Raw genomic sequence first — 23659 nt, forward strand, 5'->3', positions numbered from 1 at the left:
GTTAAGTATACTATTACCTCCCTGTCGGTGACGCTCGGACAACAGTGTAAACAGAGAGAAAGAGCGGTTCCCACTCTTCACAAACACATGCAGGGAGTGGGAGACGAAAGACATGTCGACAGTATGTCAGGGCTCGGTGACAGGAGACACAGTAGTCGTGTTAACATTTCTGTCAAGATATTTCGGATGCTGTGGTGCTCAAAGCTGAGGTCACACAGGAGTTGCAGCTTCGAGTTTCCTCCACAAGAGGGTGCAAGTGAATCAGTGACTGAACGACAAGAAGGTGAATCAGGACTAAGAGACTACCAATGACTACGCTTTCCTCCTCTAATGAGTGCAGTTATTATAACTTAGTCCTAGTAACAAAAACACAGTTCAGAAGAAAAATCACACCTACAGTTAGTTGCTGGTAGGACATATCATTTTTGGCAAAAAAGTTTCCAGAAGGCATCTCAACAAAAGTCTTTTGCTCGTCACACAGACTGCTTATATGCCAGCTTTTTTTTTTTTTTTATATTTACACACACACACTATCTCGTCAGATGTATTGATTTAATGTCCATGGAGCATGCATAGGTCATCGTGAAATCATCCGATCACTTGTTGTGTACGCTGGGATCATAAAGAGGGTCTCACCCCGGGACGAGAGGAGAGTCCCGACAAGAGGATTACAGCACAGTGCAAAGAAACCCAGAACAGGTTCCGGCTAAAGAAAAACTGACTGCGGAGAAGACGACAAAAAAAAAAAAAAAAAATCCCTCCATCTGACATTACAACATATACATACAAGTCAAGTGTCATTTAAAAAAAATAAAATAAAAGTGTAAAAAGGAGATCGGTGCAGATTATACCATGTGTTACAGCTACTGAGAGTCTTTCTTTGTTGCAGCTTCTAGCTCCCACGATAGTAACGGGAGAGACCTAAAATAAATCACCCCAACCCAAGATAGTACACAGAGGAACACTAACATTCCTGCCCTACTAATTCAAAACTCATGGAGCTCTCACTCAGCCCCCCCTCCCCAAACCCCCCCCCCAATAAAAACAAACACACAAATAGTCTGTCATATACTGTACAGTTGGCCCTCTTAAGGGAAAAAAAACATATGTACATTCACATCTCTAGAATCGTTTTCTTCTTCATGTAACGTAAAAAAAAGTGTAGGAATGGACAAAATCCTCCAGACCTGGGGTTTAGTGTTCATTGCAATAACAGTTTTAGAGTTTGTTTATAAAAACCTGAGGCCTAATTGGCTACAAAAGGCAAACATTTGGGACTGAATCCGCTCTGAGACAACCCAGATTGTTCAGATTTTTTACGACCACCTTACAAGGGAAATGTTTTTTGCAATTTGCGGTAAAAAACCCCAGGTGCTGTGTTTTTTGCCCACTTCTATTTCAGTGATCATGTTCTCTTCTTCTTGTTGCAACCTTTGGTAACACCTTCAGGACATAAACACGCGACTAACACGACACAAGGAAGAGGCAGTGAGCGACTTTGACGAAACACATCGGTCCCAACATGTATCTAGGCATATTTGTCATTGTTGCTATGATTAAGGGAAGAAAAAGCTATTATTATGATGATCAATACTTATTTTCTCCTTCATTAAAACACTATTCTTGTCGTGATAATCATGTGGTAACACTTCAGTTAACTCGTCTAACACTGTTTACTGGCGAATAACTCTAGGATGAGACACACTGGAGGTTTGAACTGATTCACTCAAACCTGAAAATGAATGACATCCACACCTCGGGGGTTATAGATAGAATTGATTCCTGTGTCACACCGTAATCTCGCCTTTGCTGGTGTAGTTAATCAATATTTAAAAAAAACACTCTCCTAATGAGAACAAACTAAAAAAAACACACACACAGTCACACTTACAATCAAACAATAAATCAGTTTCAGAGTTAGAAAACATGAAATGTGAAGACTCATCCAGAAGGAAACTCTTTTTCGAGATGAGAATCCCCCCAAAAAACCACCGCGGTGTGTGAGCAGCCGGTTCAGAGTTCGTCTTGACGTGTGTGTGACGTATTTACAACAAAAATAAGCAGAGAGTACCGGTGAAGAGGAGGTCTCCGAGGGTCTTGACCTCGGAAGGGTGCAGCTGAACACATGCGGTTAATGATGACGGTCCTGACGGTCCTGCACGAAACGGGACAAATGTGCAGCGGACGCACGTGTGCATCGAGATCTGGGCTTCCATTCGTGAACATCGCTGCAGCCGCGAGAAAAAAACTCTTCCTCTAACTTCACATTTTTGCATTTTCTTTTCTTTTCTTTTTTTTTAGGTCGCCGCCATTTTTAGAGGCACAAGGCTACAGCGATGGCCTCACACGCATACACACACTCACGCAGGGATTCAGGAGGGCCAGGATTTAGGTGTTGCGGACAGCCAAGGCCTGCTCCAGCTCCTGTCTCCTCTGCTGGATCTGCAGAGGAAAAGAGGGGAAAGGAGAAATGCGTCGCCTGAGCATCTGGAGGCCGAGCTGGGAAGTTGTTGTGAAAGTGCGTGTAAAAGACGTTTCCTCACCTTGCAGTAGAAATAGCGGCTGACGGCCTCCTGGGACCAGGGCTCGTGGTAAAACGCCGCCCTCCTCTCCTCTTCAGGGTTCCCGACCACGTCTGTCATTAACTGCAGCCAGTGAGAAGGAAACCATTAATGACAGGGCCAAATAATAACCAACATTAATATTATATGTGACAGAAAGTAAACGGCGCGACGCCACAGTTAGTCCACTGCAGGTCAAAAACAGAAATATTCAAAGTAGCACAAGTTAAAGTTCTCATTAGGCGACGTAATGACGCGTCAGTGTGACATTATATTATTGTGTATTATTTAGTCGTAGTTTTTAGTTGTAGCTGGTGAAAATTCATATAATGTTTTTACCAATTTATATACAATTGAATGGTTTAATCTACAATTAATATATATTGAATCTATAATGCATCATATTTCATAAACTGAGAACATTATTTGTATGTTTTGATATTCAAAGTGACTTCCTGCATTTTATTACCCCCTCCCCCACCGAACATATGTCCAAATAAAGGCAGCGAGTTGTTTCAATGGAACTTTAGATTACAAAAGAAAAGGCATGAGAGTGTGTGCGTGTGTGTGCGTGTGTGTGTGTGTGTGTGTGTGTGTGTGTGTAAATATCAAACCTTAAGATCTCGGCTCTGGGATTTGAGCCAGTCCTGGATGTAGCCCTTGGGATCTCTGGAGAAACTGAGCATGAAGTCCCTCTGGATCTTCAGCTGGTTGATGGACTCGATGGTCTCATGGATCTGAAAGAGAAACAGTTACAGTACATCAAGAAAATGTTCTTTATTTATTTAGCATTTAACTAAATAAACTCTGTATCCTCATAATAAAAATATCAAAAATTATACTGAATCTAGTAAAACTGATTCTGTGTTATGTCTCAGAAACAAATCTCCAAACATTTAAAAATAGGAAGCATATTTACTCAGTACATAACAATGTTTATAGATATAAACATCAGGGGCAACAGAAGAAAAGTAAATAAACTGCTGAACACAGATTCTCCAAACCGGCTCACATCAACAGTTCAGTTCTACAAAATGAAACATTGATCTACTATCATCCTGTGCAAGCAAACTACCATAAAACAACAGCTCCTGTTCAAAATAAATGCAGTAAAATGAGTTGTTCCCATGAGGAAGCTCACTTTTTCTTTTTTTACATTTACAATGTACAACATGAAAGGTGAATCAATCCAAAGCTTTCCTTCTGTGATGCTGGTGATATCACCTTGTTGTCCAGTGAGGCGATCTCCTGCTGGTTGGCGGTGGAGAGGAGGAAGCTGCTCATCTGGCCCTTCAGGGGATCCTCCACCTCCACGTCGATGTCGTAGCAGGCCGTCTTCTTCTGGTCGTTGGGATCCACGCTGGCGGAGAGCAAACGTTCATTTGTACAGGAGATAATAATTGAGAGAAATATTTCAACAAATCTTTAAAAGCATGTCATGATGCCTGCAAAGATGCTGAATCCATGTTCCCTAATGAGATACATCTGGAAATCTACCTGATGACGTGGTTGATGACGATGGGGTCGGGGGGTAGCAGGAGGTTGGTGAGGCGCTGAGGGATCTCAGAGAACTTCAGCCGAGGGCAGTCAAAGATCTGCAGAGGAGGGAAAGAATCTGTTAATAATATACACACAGTGCCAAAACACATTTATCATGGGGCGTATTAATAAGTACGGCTAATTTATTTCGCTAAAACAAATGTGGAGGCATGTAGACACAGAGTTTTCCCTAAGAGTTGAAGAATAAAAGAGCTCAAAGGCTGATTTTACTTGTATTGTAGAAGACTAATTTGTTTAAATGGAGTTTGTATCGTGTATAATTTGGACATTACAGAGGTCAGTATTGAAAGATAGATGTTTTTACTCACATTGTCCCAGGTATATCAGATTTTCAGCAACACGGATATTAATATGTATGCAACAACAGCGTGATTTATAGCACACACACACAGAGTCCCGTACCTGTTGGAAGTACTTGTCACAGTTGATGTACTCCTTGTCATGGGAGTCCTGCAGCTTGTTGGTCTTGACGTACTGCCAGAGGGCCTGGATGATGCAGGAGCGAGTCTGGGTGTGAATGCCAAGCAGGCGAGCCAAGCGAGGGTCCAGCTTAAACTGGGGAGGCTGCGGAGACGACATAATCGCATTACAACACTATTTTTTGTACGACCGCCCACCTCGGAGCGTTTACATCATCGCATCTGGCGTCCTTATCGTATTTTCCCCCCGGGCTTGGAGACGGATGTCAGGTTCAAAATGGAGTCTTTAATGCACTCTGCAATGTTTGTGGTGGTTTATCAGCGACGCGAGGCCTGCGGGTTGTCACCACAACGGTCTGATGTATTAACTGTGCGGCGCCCTCACCTGGTAGTCCAGCATCAGCAGCAGAGTGCAGCGCACGCTCACGTCGCCCGGCCTCTTCACCTGGAAGCCGTCCGTCTCCTGAGTGGTGGGCGTGCGGTGCCACTGAAAGAGCAAACCGCCACAGAGTGACTACACACCCCAAACTGAGGTGGTTTATTCAGACTGAATTGTCTTTTTTATATAGTATCACACTTCATTTCCTGTTGGTTTCACGCTTCTTTTGAACGTGTGAAACAAACAGACACATACCTACAAATTATGAATGATAATTTGCAGTTAAAACACACACTGTGCTTTAGCATGTGCATATCATCCATCATAGTCCAATACAAATCCTGCACGCTGTATTTACTGTACATGGGCAATGTTTACAAGCATATACTTATACAACATAACCATGCTCATTTTAATTTGTTCAACACTTTGCTTTATGACCAAATACCTACAAAAACTGTACTTTGTGTTTAGCGCTCATTAGCAAACGTTAGCATGCTAACCCCATAAGATGGTGAACATGCTAAACATCAGCGTGTTAGCATTGTCATTGTGAGCTTTAGCGTTAGCCTTATCGAGTGTAGAACTCTTAAAAAATAATACTTCCTGAACTTTATCTTTAATTGTTGATTTTTATTTAATGTTACAGAGAATTACTTCAAGATGTGAACGTTTTCAGGGGCTTTAATGAAGCTGCAGGAGATTTGGCCCAATGAACAAATGTACAAAAGAAGTCATTGAGTGCACCTGTATCTAGCTGCTTTGATCTTGACCTACGGCACAGAGCCTGTGGTTTGGCGAGAGGTTAAATATCTGCAAACTAGCCATGCACCAAGATAGCAAGAGGTCAACCATGTGGCTGTGAAGCTGAACGTTATCACACCCAGGATCACACCGTCAGCGCAGAATTGAAGTGAAACAACAGAAAAACTAAATTAAACTAACTATTTCCAAATGATTCTGTGTTTTAGTCTTTGTTTTTACGTATATCGGAACCTCCTCTGCATCTAACCGCAGAAGAAATGCTTTTCAACATTTATCTAGAAACTGAAAGGTAAAGCACTTTAAGCTCCGTCTTCAGTACAGTGGATTGCAGCAACTTGGCATGCAATACAGAGTAATGTTTTCCTCCAACCAATGGCTGATTCAGAACAGATTACTGTATGGATTTTACCTCAAGGTAGAGAGAAAATTCTTTTGATGGAAAATCATTCAAAGCGATGCACCTGAGTGCGTTGCCAAAATACCCTCTTAAAAGGAGGAACCTTGAGAAGTCATCATTTTTCGCTTTTGAAATTTCTAAAGCTTTTCTTTTTTTAATACATTTAGTGAGGATACAACGTGAAGGGCAGCTAATGATTGTTTTTAATTAGGAAGCACTTGTTTTCTGCAGCTCTAACACCTGCATGTAAAAAAAACAACCTTGCACAGTTGGGGGGGGAGGGGGGAGGGGGGGAGTCGGTCCTTTCTGTTCTTGTAGAGAATCAAATTATTAAAAAGAAGAGAGAGGGCAGTCCACTCTCTCTGTCTGTTTGATTTTGTATGAATTCAAAGAGATTGGTAAAAGAAGGAGCAGGTTAGTTGAGGTGATTGTAGCTGGAGACTTAACCAGACATCACAAAATAACAATTTTCAGTGAAAAACTGTCACCGACCCTGACGGCATGGCTGAACAGAGTCTGATTCACCGAATTTGGATATACAAAAGCCATAATACTAGTGGATGTGAAATCTCAAATTTCAGCTTTCAACTATGAGGTGACAAGCAATGTGTCCAGAGTCCAGAATGTTGAAGAGATAAAACTAACACTGAAAAATAAGCCAATTAGATGATAAAAACATGCGCTTCAAGAGAAGGTCTAATCAGGCAGCGTATTAAAAACTACAGCTGTGTAATGAAAATGAGCCATCGTTAATGTAGTTAGCTTCACCTGTGATATCACTCCACCTACCAGCAGCTGTAAAGCTCACTGATTAGCATGTTATATTTTGTTTGTTTGATCAAAATAAAAAAGGCAAAGTATAAAAATTCCTTTCGCCTTTTTACGATGATCGACAGTTTTCTGGCTGTAGCTTCATTTTGGAGGTCCACCTCTCCAACTCCTTCTTCCCAGTCGAAAAACATCGAGTCCAATCACCCAAATATTACAGTATCAGAGAGAAAGGACTCTTCTGAACGCGTGTTTGTAATGGGAAAAAACGTGAGAACGTGAGCTGGTTCAATGAGTCAATGTGGAGTCAATGTGGCAGTTACCGGGCACCTCCTGTCCCTTTCAGGCTCACAAAGCCAAATGTGTCAGTCTGTTTGCTTCCATAGCTACATTGTATAAAAGAGCACACAGCTTTCTACGGTTTCAAGCTAAAAGTATGTATGACATGTGAAAATTGTGGGAATGAGAGTAACTTTTTTAAGGAAGATATTAAAGCTGCTCTCCACTCTAACGTTGATGTCACTCACTTTAACTCTGAACAATCCAAACAATAAAAAAATCGGATTTCTTACTAAGCTTCAAGTAAAGTTTTAAAGGAATTTAAAAGTTAAATAATACCCAGAATGTATGAAAGACGTGTAGCATACTTTTCTGAGAGTATGAATGAGTAGAAAAGAGTTCAAAATGCATGAAAAGGTTTGAGAATGTTTCATTGTGAACATTCCGTCATTTGAATGATAAAAGTAATCCTTTCCTGGTTGAGCCGAACAAGTTGATGTTTGAATGAAAAGAACGGAACAAAAATAAAGAGCGAGAAGAATCCAAATACAAAGAGAGAGCCTTGTAGTGCTACCTCTACTGACGACATTTGAAGCTGACATCCATTCATTTCAAAGACCGATGATCGTCATCGTGAACACTCAAAAGTCTGCAGTCATTTTGTCAGAGCAGGTAAAAGGTCGCTCTAAAACGAGCCTCTTCCTCTGTGGTCAGGATGCAGCGGCCATGTTTGAACTAACCTCAACCAGGTGGTTGTCAGGACCGTAGAGGTCTTTGTCCAGCTCGATCACCAGGCTCTTAAAAAACGAAGAGAACTTCTTCTTCTGCTTCCCCGGCTGTGAAACGGACAGAGAGGGTTGTGGTTAACGAATGTCTGAATCAGACACACAAATGCAAACATTAGCCGCCGTGTGTTCACTCGTAGCAGTCATCAAAAAAAAACCACAAGAGGGCTGAGTGAGATCAGCGAGGAAAGCGAGACACTAGACACTATTCTCAGGGCCCACTTCCTCCAGAAATATTTGAGGTTTGAGAAACCTAAATGCTTCCTACCGCTGTGAGATGACGTCCTTTTGCTGCTTGGCCTGCTAAGAACATCAGAGCTTTTTCAAGGGAAGCTAAAAAATCCTTCTGCTTTTCAAGCTGCATCCACAGTCTCTCTAAACACTCTTCACAACAGCAGTCATTCATTTTTATATTCCGAGCCAGACGACACTTTTCAGTCGTTTGAGCACATCATTACTGACTGCCGGCCAAAAACAACCCAGAGCAGCACACTTTCATGCTAAATGGGGAGATTATGATCTCAGTTATTTCAATTTTTAAATATCATAGCTATGAAACAATAAATAAAATAGACACTGTATATTTTAGAAGAACAAAACTCACGTCATCTATCAGCTTCCCCTCTACTCGCAGTTCCCACGATGCAATGCTGCCATCTGAGTCATCAGCGTCGGGTCTGGCCGGGTTGAAGGTGTTGGATATGTAGAGCCTCAGTTTACGCTTCTGCTGCTGACACAAGGGCACATAACAACACCACAAATTAAACGGACATTTCGTCAAGTCTTCAGTTGAACTGTCACGGTGCAGGTGGCCCATCTGGATCCGATTAGCTCGACGTAACGGCAGATTAAAGATGTGTTGCGATACAACAAGAGAAATCGAATCAATCATTCAATCGAGTTTTATTAATATGGCACCTTTCAAAAGAAATCAAATGCAATTCAAGGTGCTTTACAAATGATTGAAAAGATGAAAACAAGACAAAAAAGGAGAGAAGATGAAGAGACTAATGCACACCAATTAAGTTCGGAATAAATAAATGAATTGAAAAATAAATAAATGACGAAATACAACTCTTTGGTGTGGAAAAAGGATGTTTTTTGTCTTCAAAGATGAGGTGAAAAATAAAGTTATTAACTATTTGGCGACCTTTCAATACCAGAAATGGCGTTTTAGACGGACACTTGAAGGACAGCAGGTCTCCCTGGCTCCTGATTTTTCCCCTTACCTTCATTGGTCTCTTCAGTGCTTCCTGGATGTCCACACGTTTGCGCATGATGGTCTGGTCCAGTTTGCGCTCGAACGCCAGCAGATCCATGTAGGCCTGAGACTCTGGGACCAGCTCACGGATCTACTCAGAGGGGAGACGGTCTGACGTTAAAATCTTTAGATCTCACACACATCAGATTAAGGAGACTTTCTTCACATACACTATCTGAATATCACTAAAAGGCTTAAACAGATTAGCTGTCTGCCCTGTCTTTGTGCTGCAGGGGGTCCAAGGACTTGTTTCAAGGACATTTAGCCCCATAACATATCGTTTCAAGGAATGGCGTCATTTATACAGAATAACAGGAAAGCATGAGTTCAACGCTTTGTGAGAATTCTTATTCGCTTTCTTGCCGAGAGTTATCCTAAGATGAGGAGATCGACACCACTCTCTGTACGGTCAACATGAAGCCAATGGTAGCCAATGTAAAAGAAACAAAATCCGCCGACCAGCACCTCTAAAGCTCACGAATGGATTAAACGTTATTTATGTTTGTTAATCCTGGAGGCAACCTCTGCATTCTTTCTTATAGCCAGCAGGGGGCGACTCCTGGTTGCATAAAGTCGTCAGATCCTATAGAAGTCTATGAGAAAATGACCCTAATTCTCACTTGATTTATTCCCTCAGTAAACATTGTAAACATGAGGTTATGGTCTCAATCGCTAGTGTCAAGTCCTCTTCAGCACAGCATGTTCATTAAGTAAATGATTGTTTCATTTAGAGTATAACAGATCATGAAGCAGAGTATGCTTTACCTGCAAACGGAGCCCGGCTAGCTCCGTTTGCATCATTTTATACCCATTTCCCAGAAATTCAGACCAATATATTTTCTTTTTGGATGTTTAGGCTCTCCACTAGATTTGAAATAAAGTTCGGAGGGTTTGAACAAAGCTTGGCTGCACAGAATGAGTTTTTGCTGACTGAGCCACCGCTAGGTTAGTGGAGGTTTAAGATGCGGACCATGAGCTGTAACGGCCCTGATTTGCCTTCAGCCAGGGACTTATGTTGTATGCCGTTGCATGCAAAAACCTTGCACACACCTGTGACACCAAACAGGCTTGAGAAGACTAAGGACTTAATACCTTGTCATCCCAAATAGAGCTCATCAGATTACTAATATTCAAAGTATTACAGTATATGGAGAATAATCAACTGTGTGCAATATTTGCTCTATATATAAGACTTATTTTCCTCCAAAAACTGCTGCCCAGCCTGCCGTTCATACGGTGGTCCACACCGTCCTGGGGACACTGGGGGATAAAAAATGAGATGCAGAGTGTGCAGCCAACCAGCCGGGACTCAGACATTACCATACCGATGAAAGTCCTCGAAGCATCAAGGGCTGCTGCTGCTTACTTACCAAACTGCGCACACACACACACACACACACACTCTCCTTCTCTTCCCTCCCTCTCCTTCTCTCTTTCATGTTTCTCTCTAAATGGCTGCCTCCATTGTTCCCTCCCATTCCTTCTTTATCTCCATCTCACTGTCTTTCACCGGGCCGAGGTGCCGAGCAGACGGAGGAGTGTGGCAGACATTCCCTGTCCCTGACTCATTATTGTGGAGTGGCGGCGCCCCGGCCATGCCTACTGCTATCTCTCTGTCTGGGTTATGTTTGGGGGATAAGACCTGAGCCAAGACGCTCACGGGCTCCAGACCGCCATAGTTTCAGTGTGAGAGCCCTCTGTGTGCTGGCCGGGACGTGGTGAGGTGATGGCGTGGCACGGGGCCCGAAAAACTGAGACCGCGGGATGAAAATCACAACCTCTGTCGGCTAAGACTCACCTGTGGCAATTCTCTTTCGGTTCTACTTGTGGTTCTCTTTGCCATATCCCGCTGACTGCTCCAATTTAAATCAACGAGCCACCATCCAAACAACGGAATGAACCCCCTAAAAAAACTAAAACCTCCTGATCGCTGCCCTCATCCGCTCTCTCCTCATTTGGACATAACGCATAATCATCTGGCCCTCTGCACCTTCCAAGAACCCCTGACATCCAAAAAACGACCATGATTTATCTTTTTCCCTTTTCTTCACACAAAAGATAATAACACACACACACACACACACACACACAGACATTAACACAGCAACAAAGGTAAAAAAGATGCAGCCTCACCCTTTGCGGAAGAATCTTGTCTGCCATTTTCCTTCTCTTAGCACTAGAGAGAGGGAGAGAAAGACAGAGGGAAAGAGGGAAAAGAGAGCATGTTACTATGGTGACTGATAGCGTAGCGCCCAGGCCATCTGCTAAAATGCTGGGCCATATCCAGCACCCCAGCATCCCAGCTGTGTGTGTGTGTGTGTGTGTGTGTGTGTGGTATCTGAAATGCAGCGGTCCACCTGGAGAATGAGATCCTCTAACAGCCAAGGAAGTGTCACATCACGCACCTCTTGCCTGACATGTATTCACTGCACACACACACACACACACACTCTGCAGATTCTCGGATGGTGACGGGATGTGTTCGAGAGCTTTTAGGAATGATTTTCATGGAGGAGAATGCATGTGTGTGCAGGTAGACGTTTTCATTCATGAATGTTTCAGCTGTGTGAGAACATTTTAAATCATGTTTTTCTTTATATTATCATCTCATACTTACCACGGAGGGACTAAGAACAATGAGACAATCTGTGCCAACGTTGTGCCTTTGTCAGAACTTTCTTACTCGGTGACACCGATTACAAAAATAACACTTTCAGCTTCCTTCAGCTATTCAAAATGCCCTTAAATGTTCGATCTGTGGACACCTGTGATACGTGGAGCACCCTTGTAAATTCATGCAAGTGTTCTGATGTTGGCGCCTGCAGAAGGACACTGCCTATAAAACACCTGGATGGCACCACACTGCAAAAAGAGCAATTTAAAAAGAGTCGGAATAATTTATTTTAGGTTGATTTGTGTTTATTTCAAAGACGTCAGGTTCTTCTCTGTAGTAGCGTTTTAGGATATTACTAAAGTACAGTCTACTTTCAGGCACTTTTATTGTGACTTTGCCAAGTGTCACTGCCTATATCACGTCTTATAGTAAGATGAGGAGATTGATACCACTCTCGTATCTGTCCACTAAATATAAGAGCCAGCAGGTGGCTAGCTTAGCTGAGCATGAAGAAAAGCTCTTGATTTACCAGTCCATCGTTATCCTTTCTCAAAGCTCATGACCAAAGGTAGAGTTTGCGGATACAAGCGGCTGGAAATGAGCTTCCTCCGTAGGGTGTCATGAGGAGCTCAGATATCCAGAGGAGCTCGGAGGAGAGCTGTTACTCTATCGCATCGAAAGGGGCCAATCATCTGATCAGGATGCCTCCTGGACGGCCTCCCTTTAGAGCACAGCCAACTAGTAAGAGGACCTGGGGTAGAGCTGGAGGGATCATCTATCAGACGATGGATGGATGGATCGTCTTTGTTTAGACCGTACAAAAACCGATGTGTAAAAATAACGCAACTCATCATTTTTTGTACAGATTTCAAACAAGATACAACACGTTAATCAGTGATCTTTAGAGTTGCCTTCAAACAGAGCCTGGCTAGCTGTTTGCACCTGTTTCCAGTCTTTGCGCTAAGCTAGGCTAACTGGCTGCATATTTAGCATACAGGCACAAAAGTGCATCTCCTCATCTCGCTCTCTGCAACAAATGCGATTTAGTTTCGATGTTCTTTCGCAGTGGTCTGGTTTTTATGGTTTGATACTAGGTGTGGGCGATATGGATATCATCAGAATTGGTCATTTTATGTCGCATTATCAATAGATAGTGTTATTAAAGTTAAAACAAATGGAAATGTCTGCTTTTGTTTAATCCAAAGTACCAGAAAAATGAAGGTGCATGTTTGTTTACGACAATGACCTAATAGAGCGGCAGCAGGGAGAGATACAACGTTATAAATAATACAGAGACATCTTGGTTTATATGGTATCTATCATCATATCGCCCAACCCTAGCTGTTGGTAGACATTTCCTTTAGATAATAATAATAATATTTGTTCTTGTTTGTAGAAGGGGATTTTTTTTTGCAGTGTAGAGGAATTTTCGATCACAGAGCACTGCACCGGTCTGTGCGGCAGTGTGTTACATCAGCATGCCAAATACTGAAACAAGCCTGCTGCAAGGACGATCCAAAGATCCGGGGATGCATTGCAAAGGAAAACACACATCTGCATCACAACAATCCGCCACTTTAAACTATTTATAAAAAAGGTTTTTTTAGATTGGATTCTACTTTACGTTCCTGTTCTGGCTGAAACAAACGGTTCCCATCATGCCATGCTCCAGTCCAAAGCATGCACCACTACATTTTAGGGACTCAACTTCCCGGCCTGAACCGTATGGTTGGCCAAAGGAACTCATTCAGGGAGTGCTGGGCTCGGGCGAAAGGCTAGGAGTCATCAAAACGTTAAGAAAATGGACATGCAGCAGAACAAGCTCCTACTTTGATCCGAGCGTGGGATCTGATTGGGGCTCTCTCATGTCCATCTGCCTCGCCGGGATCTCATTGGCTCCGGGGAATCCGACTGGCTTCCTAAGGATTGGTGAGGATTCGAAGGTTGTCCGATTAGAGTTGTGGCGAGACACACACTCAAGTACGATGTCAGAGGAGGGAGGGGGGAGACACACACACCTGGTGGTTCTGGCTGTTTGAGTGTCTGTATGTGTTGGATGTGTGTTAAGGGTCTGTTAGTGGGTGCAAACTCTTCAAAAACTCAGACAAGGGCAGGCACTGGGATGGGCGTGTGTCTGCGTCCATGCACGCACAGAGTGCAGCAGAGGAGGTGCTGGGAGGCGTCCCGCTCATCTGAGGGACACGCTCATTCAACAAAGTCTCTCTGTGAACCAAAACAATCATGCTTCACACACGCAGACAGACAACACACAGACAGACAGACGGACACACTGGGAACGTGTGTGTGTCACAGGAAAGAGGAGCAAAACAGGCGGTTCAGCTCTATTGTTCGGCTCTGGATGGCAAATATGGATGTTGCATAGACGAAGTGATGAGCGGGATGACGACAACGTGCATGCTGCTCACAGCTTTTTCGCTCATTTCGAAGCACCTTAAAATATCTGGCCGAGCAACAAGAAACCCGTTTCATTATCGAGTGAAACCAGCCAAGTTCCTTAGCAACCCTAAGAGTCCTATATCAAACGTCTTGAGCAGCTAGGAACGGTTTTACAATAAAAACCAAGGTTCAGAAGTTCAAAATCTGGAAATACAAGATTTTGAAAAGTCCCCAACATGTGAACCGACCTAATGGAGGAAATGGGTGAAACTGGGTTTCTCAAAAACAAAAGAGCAGATCGTTCCAGAGTAACTTAACACCAGCTAAAAATCACTCCGGTAGCTACGTTTCTCGTGAGTCAGTGCACTTTGACATCACCGCTGGGTTTGGTTACACTCGTTGCAATGAACCTTCTCATCCAGACGAGGAAACTGAAACAAGTCGAGTTTTGTGGAAGAAGTCCACAGTTTTTAACTCATTTTCATGCAACTGCAGATGTTTTTTACCGTCCGCCTTCGTGATACAAAGACGCTCCATGATGAAACACAACAACTACAATAATAAGCAACTGATTTGCATAAAAACAATCCACAATTTAAGTTGTACAAAAATATGATGAGAAAAAAAGCTACTAAAAAGGCACATGCAGATTTTACTCCACATGGCATCAACTTTCCAAATGAGTAATATAAAATGCAATGAAAAGGTTTTGCCCAGGACGCACAGATGTCTTTGCTTTAACACGCTCTTTAAGACCATCTGTCCTGAGTACTTCCTGCTACGAGACACACCACAGAAATAAAAACCTCTACATTGCAATCTACACTTTTACGTCACTGCATAGTCGCTTAAGCACACTGGCGTCACAGTCCTGGGCACACAAAGTGTTTCGGTATTTTGGGGAATCAAATTAGTAGCACATAAACGTAATTCCTCTGACACAAGGTTGAGTATTCACAGCACTTTATGCAAAGCAAACCTGGAATTAAAGCCTATTTATAGCAGCAGCCCCGCGCAGGACAGCGTTTGTTCTGCAGAGCGAAAGTCGCTGGGGCCACGAGGTCTCAATGACAAACACAGGTGGTCCGGCCCCCCAGCTGGCAGCGTCGTGGGGTCTGAGCTGGACGGAGTTATAGCGAGTTGGAGAGCCGGAACATCAACTTTGTTTGCCAGAGGACACGCGCACTTCTCTCTACAGAGACACCTGGACGGGTCACCCTGGCCCATCGATCAGACCCTCCGCAGCCAGCAGGGCCGCTCTGGGGGTTGAGGCCCCCGATGCGGGAGAACATTTCCCCCCGACCTGTTCGACAAGCCCGCTTAATTGTAAGTGGATCAATCGTACTGCAGATACTGAGAGAATGAAAGCGAGAGAGACAGAGTGCGCATATTGATCTCCTTTCTAATGACCATACCTGCCACACACTCGTCTCCTACCAGACATCCATCCACTGTGTGTATTTGTGTATGTGTGTGTGTGTGTGTGTGTGTGTGTGTGTGTCTGGATACTGATGATCAGATCCTTTGTCAAACAGCAGACAATAGATCGTACTGATAGAAGTAGAGTCTGAACGCCTGCAGACAGCAGCATGGATGAGACCGCGGGGCAAACCAGACAACGAAGAGACACAAAGAGTGAACGGAGGAGAGACATTCAGTCACAGTTGTGTTCGGGACGGTGAGGAGGGGATGCAAAGAGCAGCGAGCAGGGCAAAGGATGCATCCTAAACAAGGAGCAGTGGGGGAGAGACTCAAACATTAAAATTGAAATGAAAGCTGAACAGAGACACACAAAGGTCATGGTTTCACTTCTCGGATTCTCGGAGATCCCAGTATGGAATTAGCTGTGGGTGTCTTGTACTGGAGGCTGCAAGTTATGATCGATTTCATTACCTCTCCTCTTATTAATCCACTATCCTTTAATAAAAATATCTATTTTTATATCATAACTTCCATTGGTTTTGTCTAAAAGCTAATTTACGATGATAGGAAACAGAGAACAGCAGGAAATCTATTTAGCTTTTTTTATTAGCCTTGCTAATAACATGGTGGCGCTGGGGTCCACTACTTTAGTCCGGACTGAAATATCTCGACAGCTTTTAAATACATTACCATGAACTTGTGTTCAAAGATTCACGATGAATTGTAATAACTTAATGTTTCATCTGGGGCCATCATCCACATTTTGTCTATTATCTGTGAAACTAATGACACTCCTGTCCGCCTCAGCTTTACTTTCTGTTTGGTGCTAATTACCAAATGTTAGCATGCTAACACGCTAAAGTAACATGGTGAACCAGGCACACGTTAAACCCGCTAAACATCAGCATGTTAGCATCGCCACTGTGAGCATGTTAGCATGCTGACATTAGCATTTAGGCTGCAGACTCTTGTTACTTTAAAGATCATTTTTATGACTCAATTATAATAATTAACCTACTGATCATTTAAGCGCTATTGTAGAATAACCAATAAGAAATCTTCTGATACTGGTGCCAGTATGATACCTAAGACTCTGGACCATTAAAATACTTGGTATTTTTCTCTCAAACCCTTTTCTATCAATAAACAAACTTCTAAAGTGCGTTCTGTTTCATGACGTCTTAGCACAAGCAGCTGTGTGCACATTTGCCTGCAATGACATAAAGTCTAAAATGAGCTAAATTGCGAGTGTAAATCTGGAATTGTTTGATCAGAAAATAAATAAAGCCCACCACGAATCTGCTAAAAAAAGTTTCATACCAGCGTTTAGTATCGGTTCAGTTTTAGGTTCATACTCATTTTGGTTGGTGCTGAAAGATATTGTGGTTTCGATGCCCAGCTCTTACTACGTGATTCATGACCATCTCCATGTTTGGGTTTTTGAAGAACTAAGCCCACGACTGGTGAAGTTCAAAGAGCAACCATGATCTCAATCACTCCACACAAAAGCAGACAAACAAAGGAGCTCTACAAACAAGCCGTGCAGCGGTTAGGTCGGAGTTTCAGGGGGTCGACAGGACTCACTTTCTGGCCCGGCTCTGGACGCCCTGCTGCTGTTGCTGCTGCTGCTGGACCTGCTGGGAGGGGGCGGGCCTCTTACGGCTGGGCTCCATCACGGTGGAGGGCAGGCCGGGCCGCACCGCCGGGCTCCCGCCGTACGGTGGGCCGGGGGGGCCCATGGGAGCTCCCTGGTGGGGCATCCTCGCTCCAGACGGCATGCCAGGACGCTGGAGGGGGGAGGAAGCAGGAGAGAAGACGGGTCACATACATGTAGACAACATCGTCCGCTGCGTACGCCGGTTTATTAGAATTATAAATTAGTGCTTCTAAAAATACAACAAAGAAAACATGAGATCAATAGCACATTTTTTTTACGCATTTCCTTCTGATGGATCGTGGTTGACTGAGGAGAAGCTTTTTGTAAACAAACTCGTCTCATCTGACAAAGTGGAGCTGCAACAAAGAGCGACGCATCCTGATCCAGACCTCATTCCTCCCATTTCAAATGAAATCCTGCCGTCTGCTCTCGTTCTATTGAAACTGGAGAGTCTCCTGACTTTCGTAACGTTTGGTAACATTACTCCGAGCAAACAGCAGCTAAGTTGGTAAACATGAACACACACACACCTAGGCAAATCTGTGACGTCAATTTACGAGATATCTGTGTTTTTGAATCTTTTCCATGTGGGGCAGCAAACATGAGAGAAAGTGTGTAGTAAAGATGGGAAAGACGTGCGACCCACAAACAAGGGATTTGTTTGCATGGACTTCAGGCAACTTCTGAGAGCCTAAAAGCGACAGTGAAACCGATCCGACAGTAATGTGAAATACATCTGAAAAATGGATACTAGAGCTGGTTTGACGGACGAAAAATACACTAAATTAAAGTTTTGTTCTTTTTCTTTCTCTCACACACACATACACACACACACACACTCCCCCTAAACAATGCTCACAGTGTCAGAGCCCACAGCTTCACACTCCCGACTTGACGCCTGGGAACAACTGGGGAACTCTCACCTGCGCTTGTCACTCCCATGACACAACAGCTGCCTCAATTTATTGTCTCAGACCAGATTGGGGTTCGCCTGATAGAAAGAAGGCCTTTGACTCCTTTGAACAAGAGCACAGACCTACTGTGTGTGTGTGTATGTGTGTGTGGGAAGAACTGGTCTTTACTTAGAGTAAAAGCATTGAAATTCATCACATTACTGAAGCTAAAGACGCTCTAACTGACACTTTACGCCATAAAGCTAGTTGATATTATGCTTACATGCTCCCTGTTTTTGCATAATTTTGAATTTAATCAAATTATAACTAAGCTATATTAGGGAACCCAGGGGAAATAGGGAGGGGGGGGGGTCTCTCATTAGGGGCCCGTGGTTTACCTTTGCCCCGGGGTCGCCTGGCAGGTTAATCCGGCCCTGACGGTTGCAGGATTTACTCTAAAACAATGAATCATATTTCATAGAATCATTGCAGGGGTTGTATATGACGAAAGCTTCCAGATAAATGTAGTGGAGTAAAAAGTATTTCCCTCTGAAGTATGAAAGAATATAAGTATAAAGTCTTTAGTACAAGTACCTCAAAACTGTACTAAAATACACTGCTGGAGTAAATACTCCACCACTGAAATGTATTATGAGCACAAATTGATCCACAAATGTGACAATCATTGACAGTTTCTCAGTAAGTATCAAACTATAAATATTCTACAAAGGACAGACAGTTTGTCACATTAGACATTTTAAACCATGAAAGATACTGAGAGTCTATTCTTCTTCTTCTACCACCTCTCTATTATTAAATAAAAACATCTAAACCTTGATTTTCAGCAGAGCCATGACTTAACAGACCCAAATGTTTAACCACCAACAATGTCCTCCTTTCAAAAACCTCCTGCCACACTTTGTAACAGAAGGAGTAAATGTTGGAGAGAGGACGGCTGAAGGATACAAGTTGTTTCATAAGCTCACATTTCACACTGTTTGTCACCACTCAACGTGGATTGCTTCACGCACAAAAACGCATCAGATTTGATCTTTAGACCGTCCACAAACAAACAAAGAAGAAGGTAATAAAATGCAGAGAGGGCACAATAACAACGGCAGATATCAAACTAGATGCGTGTATTCACGGGGAGATTTAATAACTCGGAGCAGACTGTGGCAGCATATACGCGAGAGGATAAGACTGACGTATTATGTGCCCTTTGAAATGGTGACCGAGCAGAGATCCTGCGATAAGCAGGCGTCGCTGTCACTCCGGCTCGGGAGTGTGGTCGGCGAGGGGGAGGGGATGTTGGGGGGGGGGGGGGTCAAAGCAACTGAGAAGGGGTCTCCAAAACGGGAGGGGATACGACAACATATGGTCGAGGGCCTCCTGCTCCAATGGTATCACCTTGTGGAGCTTTAAACTGTCTTTTTTTCTGTCTGCCTCCCACCTAAGCTGGACAATAACACCCGAAAAACAGGCCAGACCCTCAGCAGCCAGACTTCTGTTACAAGCGTCTGTCTGGAGAATCTGAGCCTTTCAGATAACAGATACAGAAGGAAAAAAAAAACGTATACGCTGGATAACGTGTAGGATGAGTTTCCCCTAAATCCACACACACACACACACACACACACACACACACACACACACACACACACAATGTGGTACTTTATAATCTGACCTGCTGAACTGACTCCAACACTCTGCCCGGAGCTCTGCCAGCCAGCCAGCCAAGCAATCGAATCTGCCATGTGGATGGATATCTGAGAAGTGTGCTGGCATCTCTGGAGGGATTTGAGGAGGCCAAACTTAACCCACACTGAACTAAACATACGAGTCTGTGGGTTGTAACACGGATGCTCCCTTTCAAAGGCTTTGATTGGAATCAAATCTATAAAAAACGGAGGTTACTCGAGTGGGACGAGAGTCAGAGATTTAGGGCTCAAACTTATCGTCGATGAAGTGTCGGAAAATAGCAAGTTTGTAATGAAAGAAATGCTCGTTTTATCAGATATTCATGGAGGAATTCAGTTTATTGTGTTATTACGTTGTTTTAGATGCAACAAATTAACAATGTAACTCATGTATATATCTCATTATGGAAGAAATCTTAGTTTTTACTCTGACTCTTGTCTAAATAATACTTTCAGATTAACTCATGTCCCAGTATTTATGGACCTAATATTGTATATCAATAAAGGTAAATAGAAGTTCATTTGTGATGAAACGGTGACCTCTCCGTCCATCTGTTAGTCTGGGTCCACAGAACACATTCTAGACAGTTTTCGTTATTTCTTTGGTAGGAAGCAATTTCAGTGACCGTGGCAAGGTCCGTGAATTATCCCCAATAACCGGGACATTGAGTTTCAAAAAGACAAGTAGCTGTTGAATCTTTTATCAAATTTCACTTTTCAGTGCTGTGAGGACATTTCTTTCACTTCCTTTGTGTTGTGGGTGGAGGGGAAAAAAAGAAACTATGCCACGTTTCTGCAATTTGGGTGACCTAACCCTTTGAGCAAGTTTTAATGATCCAGATCTGAGAGTAAAGGTGCGGTCAGTGTTTCAAAGGTGTCCCAAAAAAACCCCCCAAAAAAACGCGCTAGTTTCAACAGTTGACGACGCCACGGTGTGTTATGTTTCTGCTTATCGGGGTTTCCCACGCAGAGCGCTGGAAGGCTTTTTTTCTCATCGCCGTGGCCCTCGCCGACCTCCACGTGCACACGTAGGAGCCAGAGCATTGGGGGGGGCATAATGAGAGAGAAAGAAGAAGAAGAAGAAGAAGAAGAAGAAGAAGAAGAAGAAGAAGAAGAAGAAGAAGAAGAAGAGACCTCAGTCGGGCCTTCAGCCCACCCATCAGTCCTCAAAACACTCTCCCCCACAACACACACACTGCTGCTGGGAGGCAGGAACACCACGACCTTCGGTAACCACAACAATGTGTGCACGTATTTAAATATATGTGTGTGTGTGTGTGTGTGTGTGTGTGAATGCATCTACACATGATGGAGGGGATGGGGGGACGACGACGACGACGACGACGACGTCATCCCTCGCCACAGGCTAGCAAACTGCGCCGACTCCCCCCCCCCCCCCCCCCCACCCTATATCCCGTCGTATAAATATTTCTCCTTTCTGCAGTATACACAACGAGGAGGGAACCTGCCGCAACTATTATAACAAGAGTTTTCCATCTTCAAACATGGGGTGGGGGAGAGAAAGAGGGGAAGAGAGAGAGAGAGAGAGAGAGAGAGAGAGAGAGAAAAAAAGAAAAGCAGAGGGAAATATTTGGCTTGGAGCAGCCAGAAACCTCATCAAGGTTAATTGGTCTGTTGAGAGGACACGCTCATCTGGCTCATCAATCACCTGCTCCATTGTTTCCTAAAGTCTGTCTCTGCACACGGGGCTTCAGCTCCATGGCCCCTGTAATGACCGCTCCTGTCAAGCAGACAATACCTCATCTTGTTTCGGTGGATAAATCTACCTGGTGTCAGTACGCCAAACATCAGCTCTGATTAAAGCGCCTACAATCAGACCTCAGTTTGACGAACGGTCAAAGAGTCTTTCTTTGACCTTCTCCGTCTCCTTGAGGATTAGGAGGTGATTCCATAGTTTCAGGGCCTCCGTGCAGAGGTGCAGTTCAGCGGGAAGTTCAAAGAAACCACATCGCATTTATGATGTAGGAGTCAGGTCATAGTGGAGTCATTGTTGGGTCAGAAAATAGGGAAATTGTGGTAGATTCCTACCGCAACTCCTGTTTCTGTCGTTGCATATCAAAGAAAACTGAACATCATGGGGTTTTGGGGTTTTTGGGTCGGACTAAACGAAACATTAGAAGATGTCACCTTGAGCTTTGGGAAGTTGTAATGTGTATTTTTTCCCGCATTTTCTATTTGACTATACACTGAGTTAAAGATCTGTCAAACAACGGCAGGTTAACGCACAGATTGCATGCACACTGTGACATTGTTACTGCCGTAAATCATCCATTTTATTTACACACTTGAGTCAATGTCAAAGCCACGTCTGCTACAAACTTTTCGAGCGTCGCCGACTCCGACATCCTCCCCATTCATTCAGCTCATTACACAAAAACAAGACTCCTCCGTGTTCTGCCATTAACTCCGGTAACAGTTGCTCAACCTCTGACCCGAGAGCAGCGCTTGACTTTGACATTTCCCACATGAGCTGGACCGATTTGTATCGGCACGACTTCCAGGATTCGGGGCTCCGTCTACGCTACTACGTCCGTGTGTCTGTCTCGTGACCTCACAGGTTCAAATCCTTCCACGCCAAAACCAACAGCACGCTGCCTGCAAGGCTACTCTCACTGTGTTGTTGTGAGTGGACTCATCATCCCCCCCTCTCCCCCATCATCCCTTCTGTCTGTGACTCTCTGGGAAGCAGTGTGCTCCTCTGTTAGCCAAAGGGGGAGCTGGCTGCTTCTCTGCTGCTGCTTAGCTTCTATTCCTACATCCTACATGTATCCATGTGTGTGTGTGTGTGTGTGTGTGTGTGTGTGTTAGAAATCCTCTGCTCCCCATCCTTCTCCTACTCAGCTCCATCCATCCATGCTGCTCCACTTCTTGTTCTCTCAAGCCATCTCCTAACAGGCTGGGATCCAGAGGAGGGTGGAGGGTGGTGGAGGGGGGCTGGAAATAACCTTCACATGGCCAGCTTTACCCAGCTATCTCTCACACACAGACCGCTGCTGCTGCGCCGACTCATGCACACACACACACACACACACACACACACACACACACACACACACACAGATGCATGCCAGCTCCCTTCATGGGAATGACGGACAGCGCCACTCACCACTCCATGGACCAGGAACTCAAACAGTTTGCTCTTGGTGGCTTTCCTGGCTCCCCCCGCCGTCTCCTCCGTGGCCATTTGCTCGGTCCCCTCCGTTCACCCTGCTTACGTCTCCTCTCTCCTTCTTTTGTCTTTCCCTTCTCCCTTCTCCCAGCCTCCTGTTCCCCTCCCCTGCTCCACTTTCCTTCTCTTTGTGCTCTCCTTCACAGCACTGCTGCCTGTCCCTGACTCTCTCTCTCTCTCTCTCTCTCTCTCTTCCCTCCCTCTGACTCTATTTTGAATGTGCAGCAGCCCTGCCTGAGTCTCTCACTGTGTGTGTGTCTAGCTCACTTTTTAGTTGAGCTGCCTTTCAGGAGCCCTGCACGTCGCTTGGAGGTGGAGTGGATGGGGGGGCTGCGAGGGGGTCTGTGAGGGGGGTTTCAGACGGCCCACCCTGCCGCTCCCCCGCACAGCTGTTGCATTCCATTGGTAGATAAGGGCACGCGGCGAGGCTGCCGTTTGGTCCTAATCGGGGGCTGGGGAAGGTTTGAATCAGTTCCTCTCTGCTGCAGACACACACACACACACACACACACACACACACACACACACACACACACACACACATTGGTGACCAACCCAGAGGCCATGGTCAGCGCACACAGACCTCTGAGTCCTGGACATTATGCTCTTAAA

The 23659-nt window shown here is 44.3% G+C and overlaps 1 protein-coding gene across 4 annotated transcripts; it reads right to left on the reverse strand.

The window, feature by feature from the left end:
- Window positions 1-1065: 1065 nt before the first annotated feature.
- smarcd3b (SWI/SNF related BAF chromatin remodeling complex subunit D3b) lies at window positions 1066-23205 on the reverse strand. Of its 4 annotated transcripts, none has more exons than XM_079181973.1 (14): window positions 22985-23205; window positions 17192-17394; window positions 13618-13707; window positions 11308-11350; window positions 9143-9265; window positions 8518-8640; window positions 7869-7964; window positions 4926-5027; window positions 4524-4685; window positions 4059-4156; window positions 3786-3921; window positions 3176-3298; window positions 2544-2645; window positions 1066-2442 (listed from the first exon to the last, which is right to left on the reverse strand). In XM_079181973.1, exons 1-14 carry the CDS (start codon window positions 23060-23062, stop codon window positions 2389-2391), a joined length of 1533 nt encoding a protein of 510 aa, XP_079038099.1. In that variant the 5' UTR covers window positions 23063-23205; the 3' UTR covers window positions 1066-2388. The 4 variants fall into 4 exon arrangements, with proteins under 4 accessions (XP_079038099.1, XP_079038097.1, XP_079038096.1 ...); XM_079181971.1 differs by having other exon boundaries at window positions 4926-5054; XM_079181970.1 differs by having other exon boundaries at window positions 4926-5054; window positions 8518-8643.
- Between the last annotated feature and the right edge of the window lie 454 nt (window positions 23206-23659).

The sequence above is a fragment of the Pholis gunnellus genome (assembly GCF_910591455.1).
Source record: "Pholis gunnellus genome assembly, chromosome: 20".
Lineage (NCBI taxonomy): Eukaryota > Metazoa > Chordata > Actinopteri > Perciformes > Pholidae > Pholis > Pholis gunnellus.